The following is a 26280-nucleotide window of genomic DNA, read 5'->3' as shown; positions in this document are numbered from 1 at the left end:
ACATTACTTTCTCGAGGAAAATGTGTGAACTGATGGAAATGATACTTGGGCCACAGGGACATGATAAATAGTTACAGCTATATTTTGACCTAAACTATGGTGTTTAGAGTAATTTTACACAGGGGCATGGATCGCTTTACTTATAATATTATAAATAAAGCGATCCATGCCCCTGTGTAATTTTACACGTTTTAGAGGTTTAGATAAACTTTAATTCAAATGCCACCCTCGTATGTGTATCATAATTGGGGTGGCATTTGACCTTAATTTGACTTACACACATAGAATCACTCTGAACATCTGAGTTTAGGTCCAAATATAGCTGTAACAAATTTTCAGGTCCCTATGATATTGGCTGCACAAGAAACGCCCGATGATACGTTTATATGAAACCTGAAACTACGCGATAAACTTATTTTTATCCTCGGTCTGGTGGTAGGGTGAGATGATACCCGGAACTCCTTGGTCGGGTGGATGGTCTGGTTGTACAACCATTAAATAAGCAATATATATATCTATTGCATATATATATGGACTCCAGTTGACCCCAAAGGGCCGCACGTTTTATAAACTACAATAATAACTATTTAAAAGTTTGTATTCGGCATGTACATTAAACAAATGAAATCGTTGCTCTGCAGTGACCCTAGTCAAAAGCGAAATTACTAATGTTGATGACATGACCTCGAAAATGGGACAACAGCGGCGTTAAAACATCTCCCTGTCAACATCACGTGACACAGAAAAAAACCTAAATTGGACGATCTTTCTACCTCATTTAAACACAGTTGCTGTTATCTCGCCTCGAGTAGACCTTGACAAATATTAACAGGTTCTCGACAATAACACAAACGAGAATATAAATAACTTTTGAGTGCTGACGGCAATAAATAAACGCTGATATTACTAGGTAGGTACTGTATACACTATGAATGCGACGTTGTTATCACGCTGTATTGTAATGTTATATAGGTTTCAAAAAACCAGTTTCGGTTTGTCACGGTTTCTCCGAAAGAGGAGTTAAAAAACCCACACATTTATTTATATTTATAGGGGCAAGGAAGTAATTACAACAGTGTATGAGGTTGTCAATTTTTCGGAGCAATCCGCTCCTTTATGGAGACACAGAAAAACAACGCCTACATTACAGAAGACAAAATAGATAAGATGTCACTAAAACATTTATTTTCCTTTATATTCCAATCTTAAAGTTATTCGTGTTCTACAAACATACTTTTGTAAGGATCCAGTGTTATATTACTCTCTTACACAAAAATATGTAGTGATATACGTATATGAGCTAATACGTAATTGGACAGTGCAGACCAAGGTATTTTCTATTGTTCAGGGCAACCGACCCTATACTGAAACATGTATAACGCTATACAGAAGATCGTTCGTTTTGTTGAAACTGTTAAAATTATATTAAAAAGTAATATAAACAGATTTCTGCTGGTACAGTATTATAAAGGATCGTTAAATGACAATCTACAATTTAGTATCTATGTGGTAAAGTTTCTTTCTAAATACAATTGGGTGGAAATGGAAAAAAAATGGAAGTATTATTCGTATACATCTTCAAGCGAATATTAGGTCTAGATACCCAGTTAAATGAAATCCCCGTTGGTGCCTCCTTCTGTACTTATCACCGTGGATAATGTCAAGGTCGACAGATGTGACTCACAGTGTAACGGAAAATGCGCATGCGTGAGAAACTGGAAGGACACCATGCTGAGGGAATACACAGAAATGATGTTAAGGAAATCGACTGCTGACGAGTATGTATAATTCTGATTTTAATTTTAACGATATGTTATGTCAGCGGAAGATCATAGCTACCTATTGGTAGCCGTGTTATAACCATGTAATTTGTACTTCACGAGTGTCAATGAGATAATGTTCGGCGTAAACAACTCTTATAAATCGGCCATCGGCCTCTATTTATAGTAAATGGGTCGCCAGCAGTCCAACTCAATACACATGTAAGGCTAGCCTGCCGACTCTAAAACCACAAAACAAATTTCATATGATTTTAATTCAGAACAGATCATTTGTTGGGCTTAACGATTTATAATACATATAATTGTTATATATTGTATCAATTTATTGTTCACGTTCGCGATGTTGAAGGTATGGCTGTACGTTATAATAGGTACCATATATATTCTAAAAATATCCTCAAAAAATGCTTATCTCATTCAAAACTATCGAGTTGCCAATGGATGTAAAACGGAAACGATATTATACACCAGACATGACCGTCATTTTCGAGCATTTATCATATATACAAGGAAATGTAGTATTTTCTCCTACACGAGAGATGTGTACACGTGTGCACTAATTACGTTGAGATTTGGTCAAATTGGATTTTGGCTAATTGATCCATTTAATAATCCATTAGACCAGAGACGTATATATATATCAGATATCTGTTATACATACGTCTCTGATTAGACGAAGTGTTGATTGTAAATTTGTAATATTTTTGACGTGATACCATCGTTATCAGGTCCAGTACACTCTGCCGATTGAGCTATATAGCTATAAAGACCTATAAATTATAGCTGTATTGAGCTATATTTTCTCAGATTTCAAATTTCATTAAATTAAAGCAAAGTCGCATAAAACAATAAGGTTAATGGTAATGTTGACTACAAAAAGCATACAGTTAGATGTTTATTTTCATTTTTCATAAATGTAAAATTTCCGATTTCTTTACATCATTATTTTTTAAAAAGAATACTTATATTTAATGTCTTTTGTTATCAACCTAATGATACAATCTTCTTTTAAATGCGACTTCGTTCCGTTTTCCTTAAAAAAGAAAATCACTTGAAAATAGCTCAAAAGACCTATTTCAGATAGGTCAATAGAGCTATTATAGGTCTTTACAGCTATTACAGCTTTTCCGAATGTAAGTAGAAGAAAAGCCCGTTCCAGTCACACGATGGCGTTTTAAACGAATTATTATATAAATATGGACCGGCGTACGCTACTTTTGACCAGAAACATCCCATTCTTAAATAAGGCTCTGGGCTGTCTTGCTGTTACTTTGCTTTTCTTGTTGTGGACGTTGTTACGTTTGAGGAATGTGTTGATAATCATTGGATGTTAAAACCAAGATGTATCAGTAATCTGTTGTGCTACTTCATGGATTAAATCTGATGATAAAGAGGACGCCAGACGCGTAGACTAGTTTGATACAAGTCTTCACAATGACATCCTCAAAATCCAAGACGTTCCGAACGCTTCCAATTTCTACCGCAGAACTGAATATACAGTTATATCGCTCATTTCAGGCAAACGAATATTGTAGTTGTTTGATCTAATATAATCAGTAAATCCAGAGTTACGTGTGCTGTATCAATTAATCAGCGAGTTAATTAGTTTGATTTAATATTATTATTTTATATCGGAGATTATTTTCGTGTTTAAGGATGATTACCAGAACGTAAATTTAAAAAAATGTACAATTTTTTTTAGTCCTAGTGTCAATAACGGCAGAAAATATCAAGAAAATAGTCCTATGAATAAATTATTAAATGTTAGTTCAGTCTCCGGTAACGATAGCAGTGATCTGTTGAATGTATTTTGGGAGACGTTGGTCAGTTGTTATGGCTTCGGGATATTCCTAGTCTTTAACGTTTGGCAATAAATACGTCTAAACAAATGTTAAACTTGGCGACATTCACGATGACAATTTATATGCGTTAGAAGTAAGTTATGGGTTCAGATGATGATGATCGGAAATTGATATAAAAAAGTTCAGCTTTTGATATTAAACGTGAATTCATACATGGCTACGTGATGTCCGGTTCACCACTGGATGTTTATTGTACATTTTACGTTAAAACGTGATGTAATTTCAGCTTTTAATATTTAACGGGAATTTATATGTGTATACGTGATGTCTGGAGTACATATAAAAACTGCATGATGTCAATACAAACGTTATTCTTTTTTTAAGCGACCCACGTCAGCCGATTATCGTCAGGTTAAAAGGCCTCGAACATGGGGTGACTTTTATTATTCACGCTCCGGAAATACCGTAAATTTCCAGACCGTTCTTAAAACGAAATATACGCAACAGTCCAACACAAGTTATTTTTAGAATCTTTTTGATGCGGTCATCGTATTCATAACCTATAGAAGGGATTATTGTGTTTTGTGGTCAATGACTGTCGGTTTTATATAGTGTGCCGTTACGGTCTGGTAGTTCGGGCAGTCTTTCACTCGGTAACGCAATTCTTGTATGTATATAAAATTTCGTCAGGTATATGCAATGATCTAGTACTCTCTAGTTGAGCCGTCAGTGCACGCCGGTTATAATATAGGAAGTGAGAAACCGGTATTACCTGGATGGTTGTATATAGTTATCGATTTTGGTGAGTTTTTTTCTCAGTCAGCGACAAGACGTATATATCTTTGTGAAAATCTATATTTTAAATTTATGATTTGACTAATTCTTTTAAAGTAATTTTATTAGACACTTTACTAATTATAATGATTTTAAGAAATTAATATTTTTACTAATAACCGGATAAGAAGGGAAGGAGGGAGTCCTATTTCAGTACATAACGAAGAAGTGAAATTTCACTGATAGCTTTATCGATTGTAGATGTGCGTGTGACATTATTGATTGTTACGTCATCAAGTGATAATTCCACCCTCGCTTGTAATATTGGTAGCCCCAATGGCCCCATCAGTACAAATCAGTCGTAGAGTTTTTTTGGACGATACCAATCGAAAAACGGAAGACAGTTAGCGGCAATTCATAATAGGGCCGATAGACGGACATCGACGTCGGGACAACGGGGTTAACACTTGTCAATGTAAGGCAAAACAAGATAGTTGTGTGTCCGAGTTCGACATTTCAATAGTAGAGCGTAGGTAGACATCAAAGTTCATATATATATATTACAAATGTAATATCAGAGCCGCCGTTTTAGACTTTTACAACAATTAAACTGAAATGGACCACCAAAAAACATTAAGACAAGGAAACGCTTTTTTAGCCTGACCATATTGAAGAACCTAAAAGTCGGTATAAATCAGTTCTGAGTTCTGCAACGTTCTCCTCAACAATGGGCAGTGACGTCACGTCTAGCAGTGACGTCACGTCTAGCAGAGGAATGTGTACTCGGACGGTACAACATCATCATGTAATGTATAAAACACAACATAAGTTTCGTTTGACCTAACACGACAGTCATCAACAAGTTCGGGTAGGATAGGACTGGGTCAGACATCGTACGTACTTGATTGTGGAGAAACACGCTATGTCGATAACAAAGATACCAGGTAGACTAGGCCAAGGCTATTGATACTGTTATATATATATGTATCACCGTCCCGGACATCTACCGCGTCACGAGCGGAGAAACTGAACCTTCGACCCGCTCGTGAGAGGAAGGACTGATGACAAACCGCATCGTCATATAGGTGCATCGGCTTACAGAATTTTTTTATCAGGCTCCGGGTTTGAATATCCTGCATAGTTTCTATATCATGAAAAACGGGAGATATCCTATACCTTCTTACCCAGTCGATGTCTTACCCACAAAACTTACGGAACTGAAACGTCTTACTCCAAACAGCTTCTTTCCCCCACATACGGAAAAAAACCACTCTTTGTTTTCATCGAGGTAGTATAATAACTGTGTTTACAAGCAGTCATCATTACATATATTCTTTATATATATGTACCAAAATATATTACAATGTGATGGGTTGATGATATGCCTATTGTTGTACATTTCCATGGTGATTGGGACTTTGGAAGCTACTCTGGATACCCGCCAAGTTGCAAAGACGTAAAATTGTACTTGGCTATCCGACCGGTCATTGATAACGATGACCGGGCCAATAGCCACTGTCGGTCAGTCAGAGGTCTAGATACGGTGTGAACATTGTCCGTGTGTTGATCAACTGCTGTCAGTCGTTAAGGCTTTGAGCGTATTTATGATCGCCGCTTTGTGGAGGCCGTTGACAACAGTGTACTTATCTCGGTATCAGTTGTTTGTCAATCAAATGTTTTATTCTGAAAAGTTCTTTTTACACAACCAATGAAAACTTCTATGTGACTTTTCGATGACTAGTACGAATGACCCGTGAAGCGTATGCACACAAAGGTATAAAATGTGTACGAGTTGTCCACAAAATCAATGTCGATTTGGGTTACGCTGTAAGCTTATGTACAATAGTTGTTATATATATATGTACCGAAATGACTTGATTCAGCTACGCTTTGTTTAATACTTGGTCATAGATGTACCAGAGTCTTTGAGCCCCCTCGTCTCGATTTATAACAGGCCCACTGCGGTGTATCCAGATGGATCCCTTCATCTGCCGCTTTAACAGATTGCTCTCTTTGTCCACAACTTTAACTTAACCAGTCAATCACATGATTTTTCTGTGTGGCATGTCTGTGATTGCCGATTTATTTATCCGGGACTCTGACTGCTTTCATTCTGATCAGGTGAATCTTTCCGGTGTTCACCACGACGGCCCCAAAACGCCTCCCAGTCTCCAATATACGACACGACGCGTCGCAGTTTTTGCATCCGATTTTACAATTGTTTAGTCATTTTTAACAGAAAAAACCCACTTCTGCGGTGATGTGCGATCTTTTCTAATAATGACGTAGTCTCAGAACAGACGTCACAGCGCTTATAGTCACAGCGCGTAACAAACGTCATCCATTTATCCACGAAATTAATTCATCTGCTAACACATCTGTGTATGGCAAAACTACAAAATTTGTCCGGAGTCTGGCTTACCTGACCGAAAGTAACTACATGTATTTCGTAACTAACATATCGCAGCCTCCAGCAAACACACCCATACACCACACGCATGCATCTTGCACACATGGGAGGCCGTCCTTGAATGACCATAGCTGTTGATCGGAATTTAAACAATACTAAACCAAACCAACCGAACTTCATAACTAAATTTCGGCCCGCTATCGGCTTATTTCATCATTTTTATGTGGACATTTATTTATGATAATATATGTATTGTTACAGACATTTTTTTCAACTGACCTTACGACACATGGACCTAGATTAGATATTGGACCGACGAGGAACGAGACAATCGGAGACCTAATCAGACCGCTGTTGGCGACGAAGGTCGAAGGTCACGGCTGTATGTTATCATCGTGTAAACGGGCTTACGATCAGAAACCATGACATATGATTAACTTTGTTGTGTAACAAATACAATCCGACACTGGGTTATATATAGATTGACTTGTCCTGTTAACAGGTTAATATTGTCACTACCCTTTACTTTAGGATCTTGTACGAGTTACAATTTCATGGGAGATTAATGAAAGAGACTATGAACTAATGTAGTATCATTTTAGCGCGCTATTACTGACCGATTGACGAGTTTCTGAAACCTCGGTCACATGAAATAAAAACCACTTCCGTATTACGTTGATCATACAAGAAGGAATTTGGGCTAATGTTGCGAAATGCATTTTTCGTGTCATTCTTAAAAAGCTAAAACTATAATGACGTCACAACTAATATGAGTTCATAGCAAAATATTTACCATCGAATAGCATTGCCACTATATAACCCTACCGAATTCAGTTGGCATTCATGTAGGCTATGAATGCGCATGGACCTATTGTTGACGTCATAATTGTTTCGTTGGATACTACTGAGCATCCCCTGGCGATGGCTGTTCTATTAAATGAACAAGCATACACGATACATACATTTATTATTAATTATTTAAACTAAATGCTTAATAATAATAAATGTAATTGATTTTTTTTAGATGAACAGATTCCAAAATGGTAAACATAAGTATTGAACTGCTTTCAATCGTCATCCATAGGCAATATGAGTGCCAACTGTACATAGGCAAATCCAACATGAACCTTCATTGAATTTGCCTTTGTCCAGTTGGCATTCATATTGCCTATGTATCCCAGCTGATAGCAGTTCAATGCTTAAACATATGACATGAGTGTAATCGCTTAGAAAACGGCAATTCTACGATGCTATTATACTGAAGATGTTTTATGTTCATCATCCTCTTTGCAGAGAACGTAAGTGAGCGTTACCCCTGGACTATTGAGGATGTACGTTCATATGCTCGGTGATATTTGGCCACATCAAACATTCTTTAAACGGATTGCCAAAATATCTTCTTTTTTTTAGTATTAACTCATTCACCCCTGAAGACACATTTGAACTCTTCCGATTCAAAGGGTGGAGTAGTCCATTATGAAATTTCATGGATGAACAAGTTAATAAAAAATAAATCCTCACAGATCATCAGGTACCTTTCCACAGTATTTCCTGTTTTGTCTTTCAGAAGCTCACAAAGTGTGGCGATTCCTAAATATTAATAGTTTGATTATCTATTTTGTTAAATCATTATGATATGAAACGGAGAGGACGTGTACGGCGGTAGTTAGTAAGGTACTCGTATCTTTCACGGAAAGAAGTCAGAAGTGGTGGGACTCTTAGTCTTAACGTGTATAACCCTCGCTGGCTGGGTAAACGTGTATAACCCTCGCTAGCTGGGTAAAGGTGTATGACCCTCGCTAGCTGGGTAAACGTGTATAACCCTCGCTGGCTGGGTAAACGTGTATAACCCTCGCTAGCTGGGTAAACGTGTATAACCCTCGCTGGCTGAGTAAAGGTATCCATCTCCCTCTCGTAAAATCAGCCAAGACTACTAGTCGTATAAATACGTAGTAGCTGGCAAAGGCATGAACCGATTCCGGAACGCGGATACGCAAAGTAGTATTAGCTTACATACAACGAAGTGAAATCCTCATCTACTTGGAAAATATTTATTAATGTAGCCCAGATTATATGGGGTTGCAATATGATAGTTAAATGATGGTGGAAGGAAAGGAAACAAAAGATTTGGTCATTATACTTTAAAGCAGTCGCAATTTGAAGATTTCAATGTGATAACACCCGAAAAGCTGACCATACTTTCAGACAGCATACAAAATGATGGGTACACTGGTACTACTGTGTAACTCATGTCGCTTGTATACGTAGTAAGGCCCAAAGTATATCTGGGTTGTCGGGTTATGTCTCAACAATGTACGTGCACAAAGCTGAGATGTCGGTTTACTACATCTGTAAGTGCACAGTACGCACCTACTCGCTCAGGGCCTTATTCGTGATGTGAGGAGGTGGTATAAATCTACTGGACGCACACTTCTCGCCGTTGAAATCCAAGAGTTATAACGCTATCTATATCATACTTATCTTTAGATGAGATACAGACAGCGGAACTCTTGGATATCGAAGTTTATGCCCGACCGCTGTATATTCACTCAACGTGTATGCGTCTCCTTGTGTAACCGAGAACGGATTATCAAGATTACACGAATGCCAACGAGATAACTAAACTCTACGCGTACAGGGTCGACGACGATCGTTCTTTGTGAGAAAGCCTTGCGTAGACCACATTGATCTTTGCGAGATGATNCCCCCCGTCAGATTATGATTTCAACCAGAAAGTTTATAACGAACTGTCTTAGTTGTACAACTCTTTGTAGCTGGTTTCCCGTTTCACCGGTACACCTATACTATGAACAGACAAGTATATAAATTAGCCGCTCGACCCGATTTTTACCTGGCAGGTACAGCAGTCCCTATGTCTCCTTCCTTCTGCGAGTCCAATACACCTATACATATCCAAGGTGAAGGTCGAACTCTACGAAGCTCTTTAAACTGCCCAGGGACGTATAATGGAACTATATACTGTCCCTGAACTGCCTTGTTAGCTCAAAGTCGTGAAAATAAAAAAAAAGTAATATATAATTTATACACTCTGTAGGGCCCGAATCAATACGGAGTAGAGAATAAAAAAAGCGTGTTTCCATTTAAATGCAAGTCGGCACCGGGACACGACCAAGTTTGATGCTGTTTTTGGATTTAAGAAAAACTAAATTAAGGGCACAAAGCTTAAAATCGAAGTTCCAATATGATTTTAGAAATGTTTCTATACAAACTTTTGTTGCGCATGGCTTTTTTATGTACGCTATATTACAATGCGTGTATTAGATTATTTTGGGCCAGCAACCAAGCAGTTCCTGACACATGTAGGTGTATATATATTGTATTTCTGTGTCGCCTATGAATTGTTTTTCGTAACACGCGGGAGCCACGCGCTGAGCAGACCTGTCCGAGTTATAAATAATATTACATACTAATGGGTTTGAGTCGCGGGTTAAATTTACATTCAAGGCCAGGCGCAATTATTCTCTTGAAAATGCTAAAACAATAGAGGGATTTAGTGTACAGAATTTTATGTCGGTGCGTTCATTGAACTGTTTGATTTGACCACGAGATCGTCACGTGAATTACAACACTCAATCAATGACCAGGCCAATTAATCATTACTCATTGCTTTAGGTCTCAGGGACATTTAGAACTGACGGGTGTATGTTTGAACCAACGTGAAGGGAATATTATAAATTAATGTGTTAAAGAGTGTAGATCAACTTTTCGTAAAAACGTTATCCCAATGATGGTATCATATGCGTCGAGTGTTCCTCTAAACCCCAAAGCTTCTCAATACTATTCCTTCTAGACATCAGAATCTCCCTGTAATGAATTCGGAGCAGTTATAATTATATCCAGTTACACAAAGGGTGGCCCGGTTTAATCAGAGATTAAAAAAACCCAACAGATTCAATATTTAACTTATGTTATTGCGCATCGAAAATATCATGGTAAATATACGATTCTGACTTGTTATTGACAGTTTTGTGATCAAATGTTCATGACATCTACCAATTACACACACTGACGTCAGAATGGACATTTGATGGAAAGAATTCGTCACAACAAGCCGGCCAACCGTAGAAACAGTTTAGTATTACATCGTAAAAATGTATGATATCCCAGGGAAAAACCTGGAATTGGGAGCAGTGTGCCATTTTCAGCAATTTTCAGTCAATGTCAAAATTAAGAGGGACCATTCTATGTAAAATGGAAAGAAAATTGGAACATGGAGGGGTCGATTTCAGTTAGGAGGGGTCAATGTGCGGCCCCATGGCCCCGTTCAGGATTATCCCTGTATACAAGTATACTATTCGTAATAGATAATGGGAAAAAGACAACAAATCATTTTTATCGTTAATTCTTTCCATTTAGGTTGAAACATCTATGGATTTTTTCAAAATAGAACGGAAATATCGTGAAAATTATTACAACTGGTGTGACGCGGTTAGAATTGTCTTCAGCCCGACATAATGGCGGGAAAGTGGACCAGCGTGTAGGGCCCAGTATGGCCTCTAGAACTACAAAAAGTAGGGATATAAGCTGAGTAAACTGTTTATTGGTAATGTCAGTTTATTAGCTTAAAATACTTATTTCTCAATGTCGCAGAAATACCGTAGATTTATTCGGAGACGTAAATGTATAACCCATATTCAGTACGTCTCTCTTCAGAGCACAATGTAATACTACTCATCACCTTCACCGTTTACCGACGGAAGAAACATCTAACATATTTTGTGAAAGCAAACTGAAATGTTTCCTCTGCTTGTCAAAGTAGCGCAGTTATAAATAAGAGGTGTATATGTATTAGCTACACCTCGGTGGCTTCTCTCACCTTGTCAACCGAGACCGGCAAACTATACGCTGAGTCGGTGGAAAATAAAAAAGACGAAGTAGAGAGTATCGATTAGGTGACTAGTAATGTAATATCTAGAGCTCGACCTAGCTACGGACATGGAGCGCAAGGTCTTGGCTAGGCCGACCAGTTTAACCAACCGAGTGACCTAAATCTCGCTGGCGCTGATCATACAGATCGCTGCTGACGGTCCGGTCTTTGAAAAGGCGATATCTACATGTAGCTCTGCGATCGTGTATCCTAAGACTAAAGTCCAATATATGTGCATGAGAACTGACCATTCTAGTTCATACGAACGCTTGGGTGTCGGGATGGGTAATATTTCATGTTCACTTGTAAGGAATTCGGACAGTTTTCAACTTTAAATCGGCATCTGTATATTTCCTGTACACAAACATGGACAGTAATAACTGTACTAGAGAGTGGTCAGTTCTCTCTATCTGATCTTATAATGACCACTCAATACTTAAAAAAAACACCAATCTAAATAAGTAACTCCTTATAAAATATGAATGAGTCCTTATAATATGGTAGCTTTCTTTTTAATGTACAATCCTTTCCATATTTCAGGTTTAGTGTTACCCTAGAACCCTTAAACATTTATCCTCCATGATATATTCCAAGTTTGACAATTCCTCCCTTTAAAAAAAGCTTGCCCTTCATTAATACCTTCCCTAAAGGTTTTTCTTGATAACCTTTCTTTTCAGAGTTACCTCCCCTGACATATTTCCCGATTTTTTGCCAACTGGCTATATATAGAATGATATTTCCCTTAGGTTTAACTTTGTAATAATCCCCATTTTCTTTCCATTACATTCCTTTGCAGATTTTAAAAAAGTTCTGTGTGCATAATTACTTTGGCTCTTGCTAAATAACCTTCCGTTTATAGAATTGACTCCCTTTAACAGATTCAAAGTTTGTGAAGCATACATATTTTATCTCTTGATTTTGCAACACTAGTTGGAAGGTTTTTTTGCAGAAAAACATTAATGATCCTTCATTAATTTTACTGTACACATTCCATGTTGTTGCATGAAATATTGTGAAGGCATAATTACCTCCCTTTACTGTCAAAGATATTAACGTAATTGTCTCTTCTTTGCAGATCTGACAATGTAACATTGTATCAAGCTGCAGTAGCCAATGGCTGTAGCTGCTACGATGAAGGTCACGAAATTTGATGAGTGCAGCGAGAAGGACCTTGAGTTTGAGCCGGAGCCAGAGCCGCGCACGAACTCAAGATGTCCAGATGGAGGCTGGGGCTGGGTGATAGTGTTTGCCTCGTTTATGTGCAATGTGATTGTTGACGGTATTTGTTTCACGTTTGGACAGTTCGTGCAGGACATAATAAGCTATTACGATGCTGGACATTGGAAAGCAACGCTTGTGGGGTCTTTACTGGTGGGCTGTTACTTGTTGGCTGGTAGGTATCAACTCTGTGCAACTAATTTCTTTTGCAAAGCTTCATCGTGTATTTCATTTATTGATTCTTAAATATATCTCTGGTCATTTTTCATTGATACAGCAGTTGTACTGTTATTGCATGCCTGCGTAAAAAATTAAAAATTAAACGAATACCAAAAATGTATCAATTGAGCAAAGACTGAAAGAAACTGAAAATGTATTCATGCATGAGAAGAAAGTATTTGAAAATATTAAAAAAAAAAAATTAAAAACAAATGTCACAGTTTTGGGTATTTCTTGTAAATCGGTTAAACCGGTGTTCTGGAAAAAATAGTTCTGTAATTAACTTAATAGATGTGAAACTTCCGTCACAGTGTTGAGAATTACTTAAATCNGGGGGGGGGGGGGGGGGGGGGGGGGGTGAAAGTTCATCGATTAACTTAATAGATGTGAACAAACTAAGGTCTTTCCATTCACAGGTCCACTTGGCGGTGCTCTGGCAAACAGATTTGGATGCCGTAAGGTGACGATATTTGGCGCAATTCTGGCATGCGCTGGTTTCCTCATCAGCATGTCGGCACCCTCCATAGAGATCCTGGTTCTGACGTACGGCATTATTGCTGGTGAGTTGCTTATCATATATCACCATAACAACTCCTGTTGCGGGAAAATGTTTTGAAAAGATACATTAGAAAAATTTTGAGAAAATGAAAAAAATAATATTTCTGAAGCAATCAAATTCTGAAAATTTGGTGTGTTACAAAAATTGTTTTTTTCATAGGCTGAGAAAGAATATTCCAATTCTGGAGATGCGTACAAGATATGTCACAATCAGCTGTTTTGTGGTTTGAATGTTGTGCATTTATTTCTTAATTTTAATACTAAATGACCTTGACTTTGCAGGTGCGGGCCTAGGGTTGATCTATCTGCCAGCCATTGTAATCATTGGGTACTGGTTTGAACGCAAGCGGGCATTTGCAACTGGTATTGCACTTTGTGGGTCCGGGATTGGCACATTGATCTTTGCACCGCTGAACAAATATCTTCGCGAGGAATATCACTGGAAACAGTGCACAATGATCGTGGCAGGAATCGTGCTACAGTGTGTCGTTTGTGGTGCTCTGTTCCGTCCACTGGAGCGCCCGACAGTGAAACGCATGAAGCGCGGCGTCGTACAGAGAGGTTCCATCATGAAGGCCCTAATTTTAGAGAAAGAACGACAGCGAACAATAAGTAATGGCTCGCTAGACAATTGCATTATTACAAAAGACAATAGACTTATTAAAATAGACAAGATAGACTTACGGAACAAAAGTTCCTCATATATAAATAGACTCAAGGAACACCTAGGATATAGTTCACGCAGTTTGCTTCGGAGTAAAAATAGTCTTATAATTCACGGTAGTGCGTGTTCAACGCCGCAGAGACAAGGAAGTGTCGTTTCAACACCTCCTTCACTTGTTATGTCATCCCAGGAAACACCGTTGGCAGAGGAACCTAAAAAAGCTTCCCCTCAAAAACGTCGTAAAAGAGATTATGAAAGGCGTTTGGAAAGACGAGACAGCGGATGTGGGAGTCTTGAGTCTCCAAAAGCTCGAAGCTACGATGCACTGCCGCAGGAAGACCCCTGGGAAAAGTTATCGCAAGGAGGCTCATTGAACACTAAGAGCTTAAGCTCTAACACCCTAAACAGTCAAGACAATGTGAGCCCTACGATGTCAAATGGCAAGACGAATGGAAGTTTTTACAGCGTTGCCGACAGCAACGGAAACTCTCGATCTCAATCAAACAACCATCTCCTGCCACCCCAGTGCATTTTGGGATCATCGGTGATGACTGTACCTCTTCAGTATAGTGCGAGCGTGCAGACGATTGAGAATTACGAGGACAGAGACATCCCCGTTTGGATCCAGAGTTTAAGTACAATGTTTGATCTGTCGCTGTTGAAGGAAAAGGCTTTTTTATTATACGCATTAACAAGTTTCCTCAACATGCTTGGTAAGTACCGAAAGTACCATAAGCTATTGTAAGTACTGTAAGTACCGTAAGCTATTGTAAGTACCGTAAGCTATTGTAAGTACCGTGAGTACCGTAAGCTATTGTAAGTATCGTAGGTACCGTAAGTACTGTAAGCTATCGTAAGTACTGTAAGCTATTGTAAGTACCGTAAGTACGTAAGCTATTGTAATTATCGTAAGCTATTGTAAGTACTGTAATTACCGTAATCTATTGTAAGTACCGTAAGTACATTAAGCTATTGTAAGTACTGTAAGTACATTACGCTATTGTAAGTACCGTAAGCTTTTGAAAGTACCGTAAGTACCGTAAGCTATTGTAAGTACCGTAAGTACATTAAGCTATTGTAAGTACCGTAAGCTATTGTAAGTACCGTAAGTACATTAAGCTATTGTAAGTACTGTAAGCTATTGTAAGTACCGTAAGCTATTGAAAGTACCGTAAGTACCGTAAGCTATTGTAAGTTGACAACTGTACAAACAAATAACAATGACATGCTGGGTAAACTTAATGCAGAATTGGCTCATTTTAATATCTAAATGGAATCCCCAATTTCTCCAGAGAAATTCACGATTTGCCAAATCAAAAGGGAAAAAAAAGATGCAAAACAGATTTATTTGTTTCCATTTTTCCTATGTAAATTTTAATGTTTAACCAGTTCTCTTTGGAAATCAGAGATATTTGAGGGTTAACCTGAAATATTTTCTGGTAATTCAAAACTATTTAACCCATTCACCCCTGAAGTCACATTTGAACCTTACCAAATCAATGACTGGTCAAGTCCAGTTTAAGGTTGTAGGGGTGAATGAACTCATAGTGATCTTGAATGTTTTTTTCTTTCGTTTCAGGATTCTTCATTCCTTATTTTTTCTTGCCCGAGAAAGTCCGAAACATGCCAAAAGAGGACAGCTCGACACCTGACCCAGAATCGTTCGTCCTCGCTGTGATTGGTTTGTCCAACACACTGGGCCGAGTCCTGGCAGGCTGGATCGCCGACAGGCCTTGGGCGAACTCAATACTGATCAACAATATCAGTCTGATTCTGGCTGGAGTTATTACAATCTTGTGTCCATTCTGTACAACATACTCGCTGATGATTCTGTTTTCTTGTGGATTCGGTCTGACAACAGGTAAAATACATTTAACTATTGACCGAATACTAGCCCCCCCACCACCCCTGTCTGGAAATTCCAGGTTTTGTGCTCACTTACATTCTCTGCACACCTGGAAAATGTCATGACAAAATTGCAGGCATGCAGTAAAGTACTTGATTGATAACAGAATTAGAAAAAAATACCAATCACCTGGTTGATACCTGTCCTCTGAAGATTGCAGAGTAGTGATGTACATGGAAGGATCAAATGAGTCTACTTGTACCATCCGCAAGGTGGTGAGTACAGAGCCTTTGTTTTCAACATGACATATTCCAGGGTTTGCAGAGAATGTAAGAGAGCATTGCACTGGCCCCCGGCTCAGCAGTAAAATCTAATGTGTTTCCAGGATTTGAACATTTTAAAGTTTTAAATCACTATATTTCCTTTCCTGTTTTCTGTTGACAGCTGCCTTTTTGTCGCTGCGTTCCATTGTACTCGTCGATTTGATCGGCCTGGAGAGACTGACAAGCTCTTTTGGTCTTCTGATCCTATTTCAGGGGATCGCCTCCATCTTAGGGTCACCACTAGCAGGTGTGTATCATTATCAAAATGTATTATCTCCCTTGTAAGTTGTAGAAAATTTCTTTAGTGCAACCAAAACCAATGGGAAATATCAAATTTATAAGTGTGCGAAAAAAATGAACAAAAAATGAACAAAGTAAAGTAAGTAAAACAAATTTGAGTCTGATAAAATGGCTGAACGGGCTATTTTAAGGCTGTAGGTACATTCCCTCCTCCTGTTTGGAAACATGCAGGACATTTCTTGTTCGACTTCTGATCTTGACTACAAACTGATTTGGACATTAAACTAATGAGTCACCTTTTCTCTGTTACAGGTTTCCTCATGGATACTACAAACCATATTGACTCGGTGTTCTACATGTCTGGGAGTCTGCTCGCATTGGCAGGAATTCTGGGATACCCGTTGATGCGGATGAAGCATCGCCCACAGGAACTACCTCCCCATCAGGACGACCCAGAGCAGTACGGCGATGTTTCTCGGGCACAGATTGAGTTTGTAAAGCTTGGACAAAACGAAACGGCGATGTGATCGTGTTGTATGTTTCGGCCACCAGGTGGCACTATTGACAGGTTTGATTGTGTAGGAATTACGAAGGACGGAAGCAGACAACAAAAACTAGTCTACTTATTACGTTGATTCTGTGAGTGTGTGTGCTTGTTATACTGACCAATGTTTACTCAAAATATGTGATCGTCAGGGAAACAAACAAACATTCGTGTACGAAGGACAACGGGGACATGAAAATGCCAGATTGAATAAGATTTTGTTGGCCGTTGCTATGGAAACATGGGAGAATGAGAGAAAAGAATGTAAATTAAGTCGAATATATTTCCATGGAAACTTGTTAACTTGAAAACCATAGATAAAATCTGAACCTACATTCAAGTATTAGTTAGTTACCATGGAGAAAGGTTTGGTATATTTTAATACCAATGTGTGGAATATCGGTAAAATACCGAAAAACCTTGTGTCAAATGACTGATGTTTGTAGAAAATTTTGTGTTAAATAGGGCTGTAATTTTGTGACGTTTTAGTAACAGGGTCAAGCCATATACAGGCAAGTGCTGGAATGGTTTGGGGGGAAAAACCTTGAAGACTTACCATGGTATCATGGTTATAAATAGACTTGAGTATGATGTCACTAAATAAATATATATATATATATGTGTGTGTGCGTGTACATATTTGATGAATGTATTAACGTTGACCTCTTTACCTCTCAATGAAGATCAAAAGTGGACAAGGTGACGTATCTCGGTCCAGGTGTTGAAGTAACCATATGTTGTGCAAGAGAAATAGATGTGAATGTTTGGCAGATGATATCTTCTACGGAGAGGCATAACTGATTTTACAGAGGTTCAAGCAAAATCAACTTTTGAACTTTTTTTCATAGTTGAAATGTTATTGAGTCACCTCTGTATTTTAGGGTCAATGGTTAATTATGCTTACGGCAGGGAACTTTTTTTTTTTCATTCGTCTGGTGCTGCTTTACCTTGGTCAAGGGTCAAAGGTCAAGATTCATTATGTATTGGAATGAAAACTAGATGTGATGTTTGGTATTAACTGAGCAGCAGTGGAGGTGACCACAGATAGGAAGGAGTACGGTATAAATGAGATGAGTGTCGGGTCTATTTACTTCTAGACCTTAAATGTCTGTTTATCTCCTTGGGTTCCTTGGTTTGTCATCAAGATTCATTCATGTTACATCTTGACTCATTTAAAATATCACATTTTAACCCATTCACCCCTTAAGTCACACCAAATCAAAGACTGGAAAGGTCCAGTTTAAATATGTAGGAATGAATGAATGAGTTGAACCATATTTTTTTTTAACTCAAAATAGATATCTTCTCTTTTTGTTTTATTGAATGAAATTAAAGGGGTTTGATTCTCTTTTAATGTCTTTAAGTTGAAAAATCTGCAGGAAATATTGAATTAATGTGATTTTTATAAGATACTGCTTTGAAGAACAGGGAGGAAATTATGTCCTGAAGAATAAGCTGAGTGTGGTCTCGAATTGTGCTATAGAATTATATTGATATTAATGATTAGTGCTTTATTAAATGTGTTTCAATAATTTGTTAAAATTCTTATAAGTATTTGATAAGAAATTTTGACCTGCATTTTTGTTAAAAGTTTTTCAATTTTTTCTAGGGATGCATTTTCATGTGCATGGGCATGACCTCTCAAATTATCACTTGTCCTACCTGGAACAGTTTACGTTTTTCTGTTGAGAAGGGGTCAGCTTTAAATATTGAAAAAGTTTCACTTCTAAAAAATCATGGTCATTAATGTAATTGAAGAACAAAATGTTTTTTTCTCTGATCATGCTGTGAAATAATTACTTAAATAATAAATGTTGTTTATTTGTGTTTTTGATATATTCTGTATATTTGTTGTACAATTTCTGAAGTTATTGTGTTCCTTCTGTAAAAGATATCACTTGAAGGTCAAGTTTTGAAAGATTTTTGAAGGTCAAGGTCATGGAAGCTTTTAGCACATAACACAGTGCCTTTTTAAGATGTGAAAATGCGCCTGCGGATCGTTAGTTGTTGCTGGCATAAAAGTCTTGAGATATTTTGGGAGAAAAAATGTGTTTATGTAAAAAAAAAAAAAAAGTTGTGAAAGTCGGTAACTATTTGTAGCTGACTTGGTTATTTTGAAGTAATTTGTTCAAAGTGATTGACCAGCATGTTTTCAAAAATGAACAAAAAGGCAGACATGTCATTTCATGTCTGTGAAATGATGGGAAAATGTCTGATTAAGGATGTATGCTACACCGTACCCTCACTCTTATCTTTTTGTTTTTGTTTTGGAAGAGTTCAAGATTAGGAACTATGAAATGATTTTATTATGAATACAAATTTTTCAAGTTTTGATGGCAAAAATGTCCTTTGTGCTATTAAGAAAGTTCTTAAACGGGAGAAAACACTTCACATAAGTCACCTATATATAATGTGTGTGATAGTTATATCATACAGAGGGGTACAGACTTATTTATAACTTTTTCAGACAGTTTCCCCATTTATCTTAGGACTTGAGCAAACTTTTCTCAGAATGTTTCTCCCTGTCTGCAGTGCTGGATGGTCTGGAAGTTGTCAAGTATCGAAAAGTTTGGAAACCGTCTTGTGTGATTCTGGATTATGTGTTGATATAGAACACCGGCGTTTTGTACAGATGACCGCGTGGGTACAGATGACCCGTGTGGGTACAGATGACCCGTGTGGGTACAGATGACCGGTGTGGGTACAGATGACCCGTGTGGGTACAGATGACCGCGTGGGTATGAATGTGTCTGTAGATTACCTATGGTTGTAGTCTGTTGAAAGGCTGTACAGTTATAAAAAAAACTTATATAAATATATATATAAATATATCTTTTTAAAGTATATAACTATGTATGATATAATTTGCATACTGATAAATTATGTTGTTATTCAATTTAGCGAAGAAAAGAAATGTCACATGACTTCATATGTTTTGCTCATGTGGCCGACTGTGTATAAGGCAGTTTTACATCCCAGTGACCTTTAACCTTAAAAGGTCAAAGGATGGAGGGTCAATGTCAGGATCATTCAAAAACTACACAATAACAAGTATTTTACAGATGAAGCAATCCTGTAAGTTTAATAAGTTTGTACCTTTGTAAGCAAATGGTATTTATCTGGATTTGCTTTTTGATGTCCTTTGACCTCGAATGTGATTAGAAACTTGACCTCACCTAAAGGTCAAAGGTTACTGAGCACATAAATATATGTAAATTGCTATAATAATACTTAGAGTAGTTTAACAAATTACTAGGCTGTCTAGTTAAATGTTGTTTTTTTTGTATATTAAGCATGTTGTATTTTATTTGTATCTGTTTTAGTTACAAAAACTTTGATATTAAATAGAAAAGAAATTTGTCATAATTCAAGACTTTGACATTCTTCCCGAGCTAACTAAAGCTCCAGTGGGTACTTCTGGTTGACCTTTATTGCTGATGTCTTTCCTCAAATGAAGTTCCTGTTTGTTTTGGTATTTTATCTGAATAGATTTAAGTTTTGTAAAGTAGACAAAAAATACCTGAAAAGAGAATGTTGAAATGACTGAATTGTGACAAAGGTTCAAATTTATTTGAAAAACTCTTTATTAATATTTCATGTTTGCTTGTAAGTGTGCTAGGCTGGTGTCGATTTAGTTTGAGGTAAGGATGAGAGGGATGTAGTGCTTATTAACTATACATGTTTTTTCTCCATACCTTTTTACTTTATTTCAATTTTTTTTGTTTTATTTGTTTCTGAAATTTTTGACTTGGAGGTCAGACGACCTTGGTATGAAGAATTGTTTGTTTTACCCATTAGTCTTATTCAAGTTAGAAACATGTTGCTGCACTGCGGTACATGTCATCAAAATCGTTTCCATGGCCTCATGAAAATGATACAAAGCTTTTATATATTTGGACATATAGATACGGCTTCTACATGCTTCTTGTTTATCAATGTATCGGAGGAAATTGCAATCGAATTATGTTTTGCCAGCTCAAATTTGAGTGAGATGTTTATCATTCGAAATATATTTTGTAAGATCCTATCTTTTTGCATGTATTTGTTTCCTTTCCACCCTTCTGGGATATATTATCTGCTTCACGTTAACCCACCACCTCGTCTCCCCCTTCTTTCCCTCAACCCCATTTCCCCATCCCCTACCTCTTCTGGAATAATATTCACCAAATCAACCTAAATGGTCACATTTTCAACATTTTGTCAGAACGCACAGTTTTGTAATATTGATGTATTATGTGTATGTTGGCTCTGTAGAATGTGTTTGACTGTTATGCTGCCTATATGCAAGGGCCATTTATTAAGAGGAATTCAATGTTTGCATTCAATACTGTATAATGTAGATATATTTATTGATAAAAAGTGATCATATTTTGTTGACAAATGAATTTGTGAACTTTTAAAAAATATTTAAATTCAAATGACATCTTTATTTCGGAATGAAAAACATTTCTGCGGGCAAAAGATTAGTGGAAGTATTTCATTTCATTGATTTCGAAATATCTAATCTGAATATAAAATATTTTGGACTTATAGTGGAAGTATGAGGACACATGAAGTGCTATAATTTAAAACAGGTTTTCTTGTATTTGTATAGGGAAGCATAATATAAAAGACATTTTATCATATATTATTTTAACTTTTTAAAGTATTTAATTTTATTTAAAATGTACTTAATTATTCCAATATGAAAGGGTCCTTGCATGGCTTTTATGCAGCTTGAGAGACTGATTCAGACGTTTTTTTTTGTTCGTATGTAAACATTAGTATGTTTGAGAAACTGAATATGATTGGTTGCAGTATATGTATTTTTTGATTGGGTGAAATATTAATATACCCTGAGCTATCATTGGTTAGAGACTGGTATGTTGTAAGTGATTTGATTGGTGAAAATATGTTTGTACAGTGTGAATGTGCTGAAGACAATTACAATATCAATCTATAAGTTCCTTTTCTGGTGCTTGTAACCATATTGAAACACAAGTTTGTCACGGGCTAGTTGTTCAGGTGCGGTCAACCCTTCCAACTCTCTCCCCTGCAAGTAGTTCAGCTAATATAAACAACTTGGATTATTCCATTACCGGAAAAACAGGGTTCTTTCATTGTTCCAGATATCACCAACTTCTAAAGAATGAAATCTTGAAATCATAGACTATGATTAACACCCTCACCCCTGAAGACACATTTGAACTCTTCCAAGTCAAAGGATGCAATAGTTCAATATGGAATTTCAGGGTTGAATGCGTTAAGCAAGGTTCTACGTTATTGAAGTACAGTGCCTAACAATGTTGGGAGTCGTCAAAGTGACAGCAAAATAAGATTTTCATCGGGGAAAAAGATTTTTCTTTGCTTTCGCTGGAAACAAGATATGTTTTTACTCACTTGTACAACTCTTATTTACAGACTAGGCAATTAATTCAAATTACCAGAGATATTTGACTGATCTGTATTTACGCAGTTGGAAGGGTTTTACTTCAAGGTTGTGGTAAGTGATAAGTTCTAGTGTTTTTCTTGATGATCAAACTATGTAGTTTTAATTTGCTGTCATTACTGTATATCGGGAATTATTCTGTAGAATTTTTTATTTATTTTTTAATTTCGGCATAACACAACATTCTGATGACTATAGGCTGAAATAATGTTATTTCTTTGATTTCTGAGGAGGTTCTTTGAAGCGTCATTATTATGGGTTTTTTTTAAATTCACGGAAAACGAAATTCACGAAAAAAATCTTTTCTGATTTGGTTTGATCACTTTTTACAACAATGCTGCAGAATGTGGCATTATTCCCGATGTACAGTGTGTGGAACAATGGTGTAAGGAAAAGGAAAATACGGTGACTTGGGTCAAACACTTGACGGGCGACAAAGGGGCCATTTTCTTCACCATTTTATGCAATGGCCAGCAATCTATTGGAACTGCCCATAGTATTTAACCGTACAAATGGATAACTGATCGTGGAACCGTTTCTGGGAACGTTGCTGAATGAACAGATCCATACATCATTTTAAGTTGATTCATGATTTGGCATTTACATATTCCAAAGACATAATTCACTGGACATATGGTCTGTTCATTTGCTCAAACGAATCCGGAACGATTCCCCTGAGTTCTTGTGTATTTGCGACACATCTGACTAACATAGGGCATTAAAGTTAGATGAACATATTTTTTTAATTTCAAAACTGAATATTGTTTTTATAATCGATCTTTCAGTAAAGGAAGGCCAGAGTTGAAGAAAGTTTTTTTTGTCATTTTGTTTTCTGATTGGCCAGTAAAATTAATTAAAGAGCAAAATGACAAAAACGTGTATAGTAAGGTCGTTCGCAGAAAGAGTTTCAGGTTGAAATTGTCAGTCGCGTTGATGGATCAAACTTTTGGTTCAGTAGTTCATCGTTTTATGATATTCATGAATAGTTAGCTTGTTCTTTTTCCCTTCTTGACTCCTACCTATGATCTTCTTCTCTTTGATATCAGGTACGCCATTGGAAAATGTGTATGACCTCAGCCCAAAACGAAACATTCATAGGAAAATCCATTAATATACTCTAGCAGTTTTGGTATTCTTGCTCGCAGTTTTGGTATTCTTGCTCGAGTGTCATAAATTTGTTCTTAAATTATGTTAGAAAGGTCACATTCCTTCCATGAACGTTAGGTTTATTTCTCAATCAAGAGTTTGAAATCGTCATATCAGAAGTTTGGGGAGATAATGTAAAATTGTAGTACACTGTTTCTGATTTCAAACAAAATTTAATTTATTTTTTCACCAGAAAAGTCTTTGTAACATATTATATCATATTACTTGGATGTGACGTTTCATTTATCCTGTCCAACACTTAAGTAATTTTTTAACTCTGTCATTGGAACAGTTCATTATGACTGGTATGGGTACCTGATTTTTTAACTCTGGTCATTGGAACAGTTCATTATGACTGGTATGGGTACCTGATTTTTTAACTCTGTCATTGGAACAGTTCATTATGACTGGTATGGGTACCTGATTTTTTAACTCTGTCATTGGAACAGTTCATTATGACTGGTATGGGTACCTGATTTTTTAACTCTGTCATTGGAACAGTTCATTATGACTGGTATGGGTACCTGATTTTTTAACTCTGTCATTGGAACAGTTCATTATGACTGGTATGGGTACCTGATTTTTTAACTCTGTCATTGGAACAGTTCATTATGACTGGTATGGGTACCTGATTTTTTAACTCTGTCATTGGAACAGTTCATTATGACTGGTATGGGTACCTGATTTTTTAACTCTGTCATTGGAACAGTTCATTATGACTGGTATGGGTACCTGATTTTTTAACTCTGTCATTGGAACAGTTCATTATGACTGGTAGGGGTACCTGGTGAATCCTAACTCCAAGATACCATACTACTAGGAATCTGTATCGGAAACTACCAAACACCTGTCTTTCACCATTCTTGTCTAAAAGTAGATTGGGTTCCGAATTGCGGAACTCGGGTTCCGAGTTGCAGAGATCTGTATGAAAGATTGAAACTGATATGTTGCAGCCCTACAAAGGCTTGTTATGAGGACACATGTAAACGTTGAATGCGGTATTCTCCTCCATTTGGGTTTACTGTGCTGTAAGCTTCTCAACTTAAACACTAGGTGGCGCTCAGGTATTATATAGATGGCGCTTTTCATTCAGAATATACAAACTTATTGTCAATCATGTTTCAAGTTACATTGAGAAATAAAACGTTTAAAAGATGGTTTTAGTATTTTTTGTTATTTGCTGTTTTGATTCAGTTGATGTCATTGCAGCAGATGACGTTGACGACGAGAAATGGACACTTGACATAATTCATCAAAATTTGAAAATAATTCATTATGTAACACTTCGCTTCTATTAATAATACGGGGTTTTGTTAGACCACATTCAAAATTGAAGTACAAGTTAAATGGCAAATAAGCATTGAAAGACATTATTTAACACTAGTTTTGTATATTATATACAACTGCCGTAATTATAATTTTGATATACATAACGGACCTTAACACTCGCACGACCAGAACGTCAATTTCGGATTTTGCATTGACATGAAAAGTAACAACAGCTATTGGAGACCTTAACAACAGCTATTGGAGACCTTATAAAGTAACAACAGCTATTGGAGACCTTATAAAGTAACAACGGCTACTGGAGACCTTAACAACAGCTATGGGAGACCTTATAAAGTAACAACAGCTATTGGAGACCTTAACAGCTATGGGAGACCTTATTAAGTAACAGCTATGGGAGACCTTATTAAGTAATAACAGCTATGGGAGACCTTATAAAGTAACAACATCTATGGGAGACCTTATTAAGTAACAACAGCTATGGGAGATCTTATAAAGAACATTTGTACCAAGTTCGAGGTCGATGAATGCAACCGATTTTGACAATCATTCGGAGCGCTATTCGGAAATTTTTTGGCCAACCGGAGAGCAGGGTGGCACCTAATAAAAGGCCATTTTGGATTTTCGAATCGCCAAGAAAAGTAAAACACCTGGCAGAGACCTCATACAGAACAAGTTTGTAGTCAATCGCTGCTGCCGTTATGGAGGTGATGTCGTGTAATGCAGAAATTGACGGAAGAAAGATAACTGACGAAGTTGCAGGTGAGCTCATGATCACGTGGTTTTGTGATGATTACGGGAACAAACAGGACATTGTGTTTAAAGATCCTCGTCTTACTGACGGTTTACCGTGTTTGGAAAACAGATTAATGCTTTCACGTTTAGGAAGGATTTGTTTGTCAAGAAAATACTGGTAACCATCGTCATATGTTATTTTCTCATATAAAGTTAGTTTTGGAGAAAATTTTGGAATTATAGCATACGTTTACCTAGCTGCGATAACGTAGCTTTCTGACGACGAGACGTTGTTTCTGTATATTGCGTGGTCAGAGGCCGGCCGGGGCAGAGGAGGCCGGATATTAATATTAGTTCTAGCGTTTAGCGAGGTATGTTCCTACAATAAAATGCATTAATTATCACCATACAGTGTAA

The 26280-nt window shown here is 37.1% G+C and overlaps 1 protein-coding gene across 3 annotated transcripts in view; it reads left to right on the top strand.

The window, feature by feature from the left end:
• Positions 1 to 24997, top strand: part of LOC110455148 (monocarboxylate transporter 5-like) — a 32095-nt gene extending 7098 nt beyond the window's left edge. The window contains exons 1-7 of one of the 3 annotated variants that reach the window (XM_021505108.1): positions 1672 to 1778; positions 12731 to 13048; positions 13509 to 13652; positions 13933 to 15027; positions 15894 to 16175; positions 16605 to 16730; positions 17036 to 24997. In XM_021505108.1, coding sequence (XP_021360783.1) covers positions 12769 to 13048; positions 13509 to 13652; positions 13933 to 15027; positions 15894 to 16175; positions 16605 to 16730; positions 17036 to 17250 — 2142 coding nt within the window. In that variant the 5' untranslated portion in view covers positions 1672 to 1778; positions 12731 to 12768 and the 3' untranslated portion in view covers positions 17251 to 24997. Of the gene's footprint in view, positions 1 to 1671; positions 1779 to 4291; positions 4386 to 12730; positions 13049 to 13508; positions 13653 to 13932; positions 15028 to 15893; positions 16176 to 16604; positions 16731 to 17035 lie in introns of those variants that run through there. The other 2 variants (XM_021505110.1, XM_021505107.1) reach the window with 2 other exon arrangements.
• The last annotated feature ends 1283 nt before the right edge of the window (positions 24998 to 26280 follow it).

This window comes from Mizuhopecten yessoensis, unplaced genomic scaffold, assembly GCF_002113885.1.
Source record: "Mizuhopecten yessoensis strain PY_sf001 unplaced genomic scaffold, ASM211388v2 scaffold8149, whole genome shotgun sequence".
NCBI classification, from domain to species: domain Eukaryota; kingdom Metazoa; phylum Mollusca; class Bivalvia; order Pectinida; family Pectinidae; genus Mizuhopecten; species Mizuhopecten yessoensis.
This window is presented reverse-complemented; position numbering and strand designations above follow the sequence as displayed.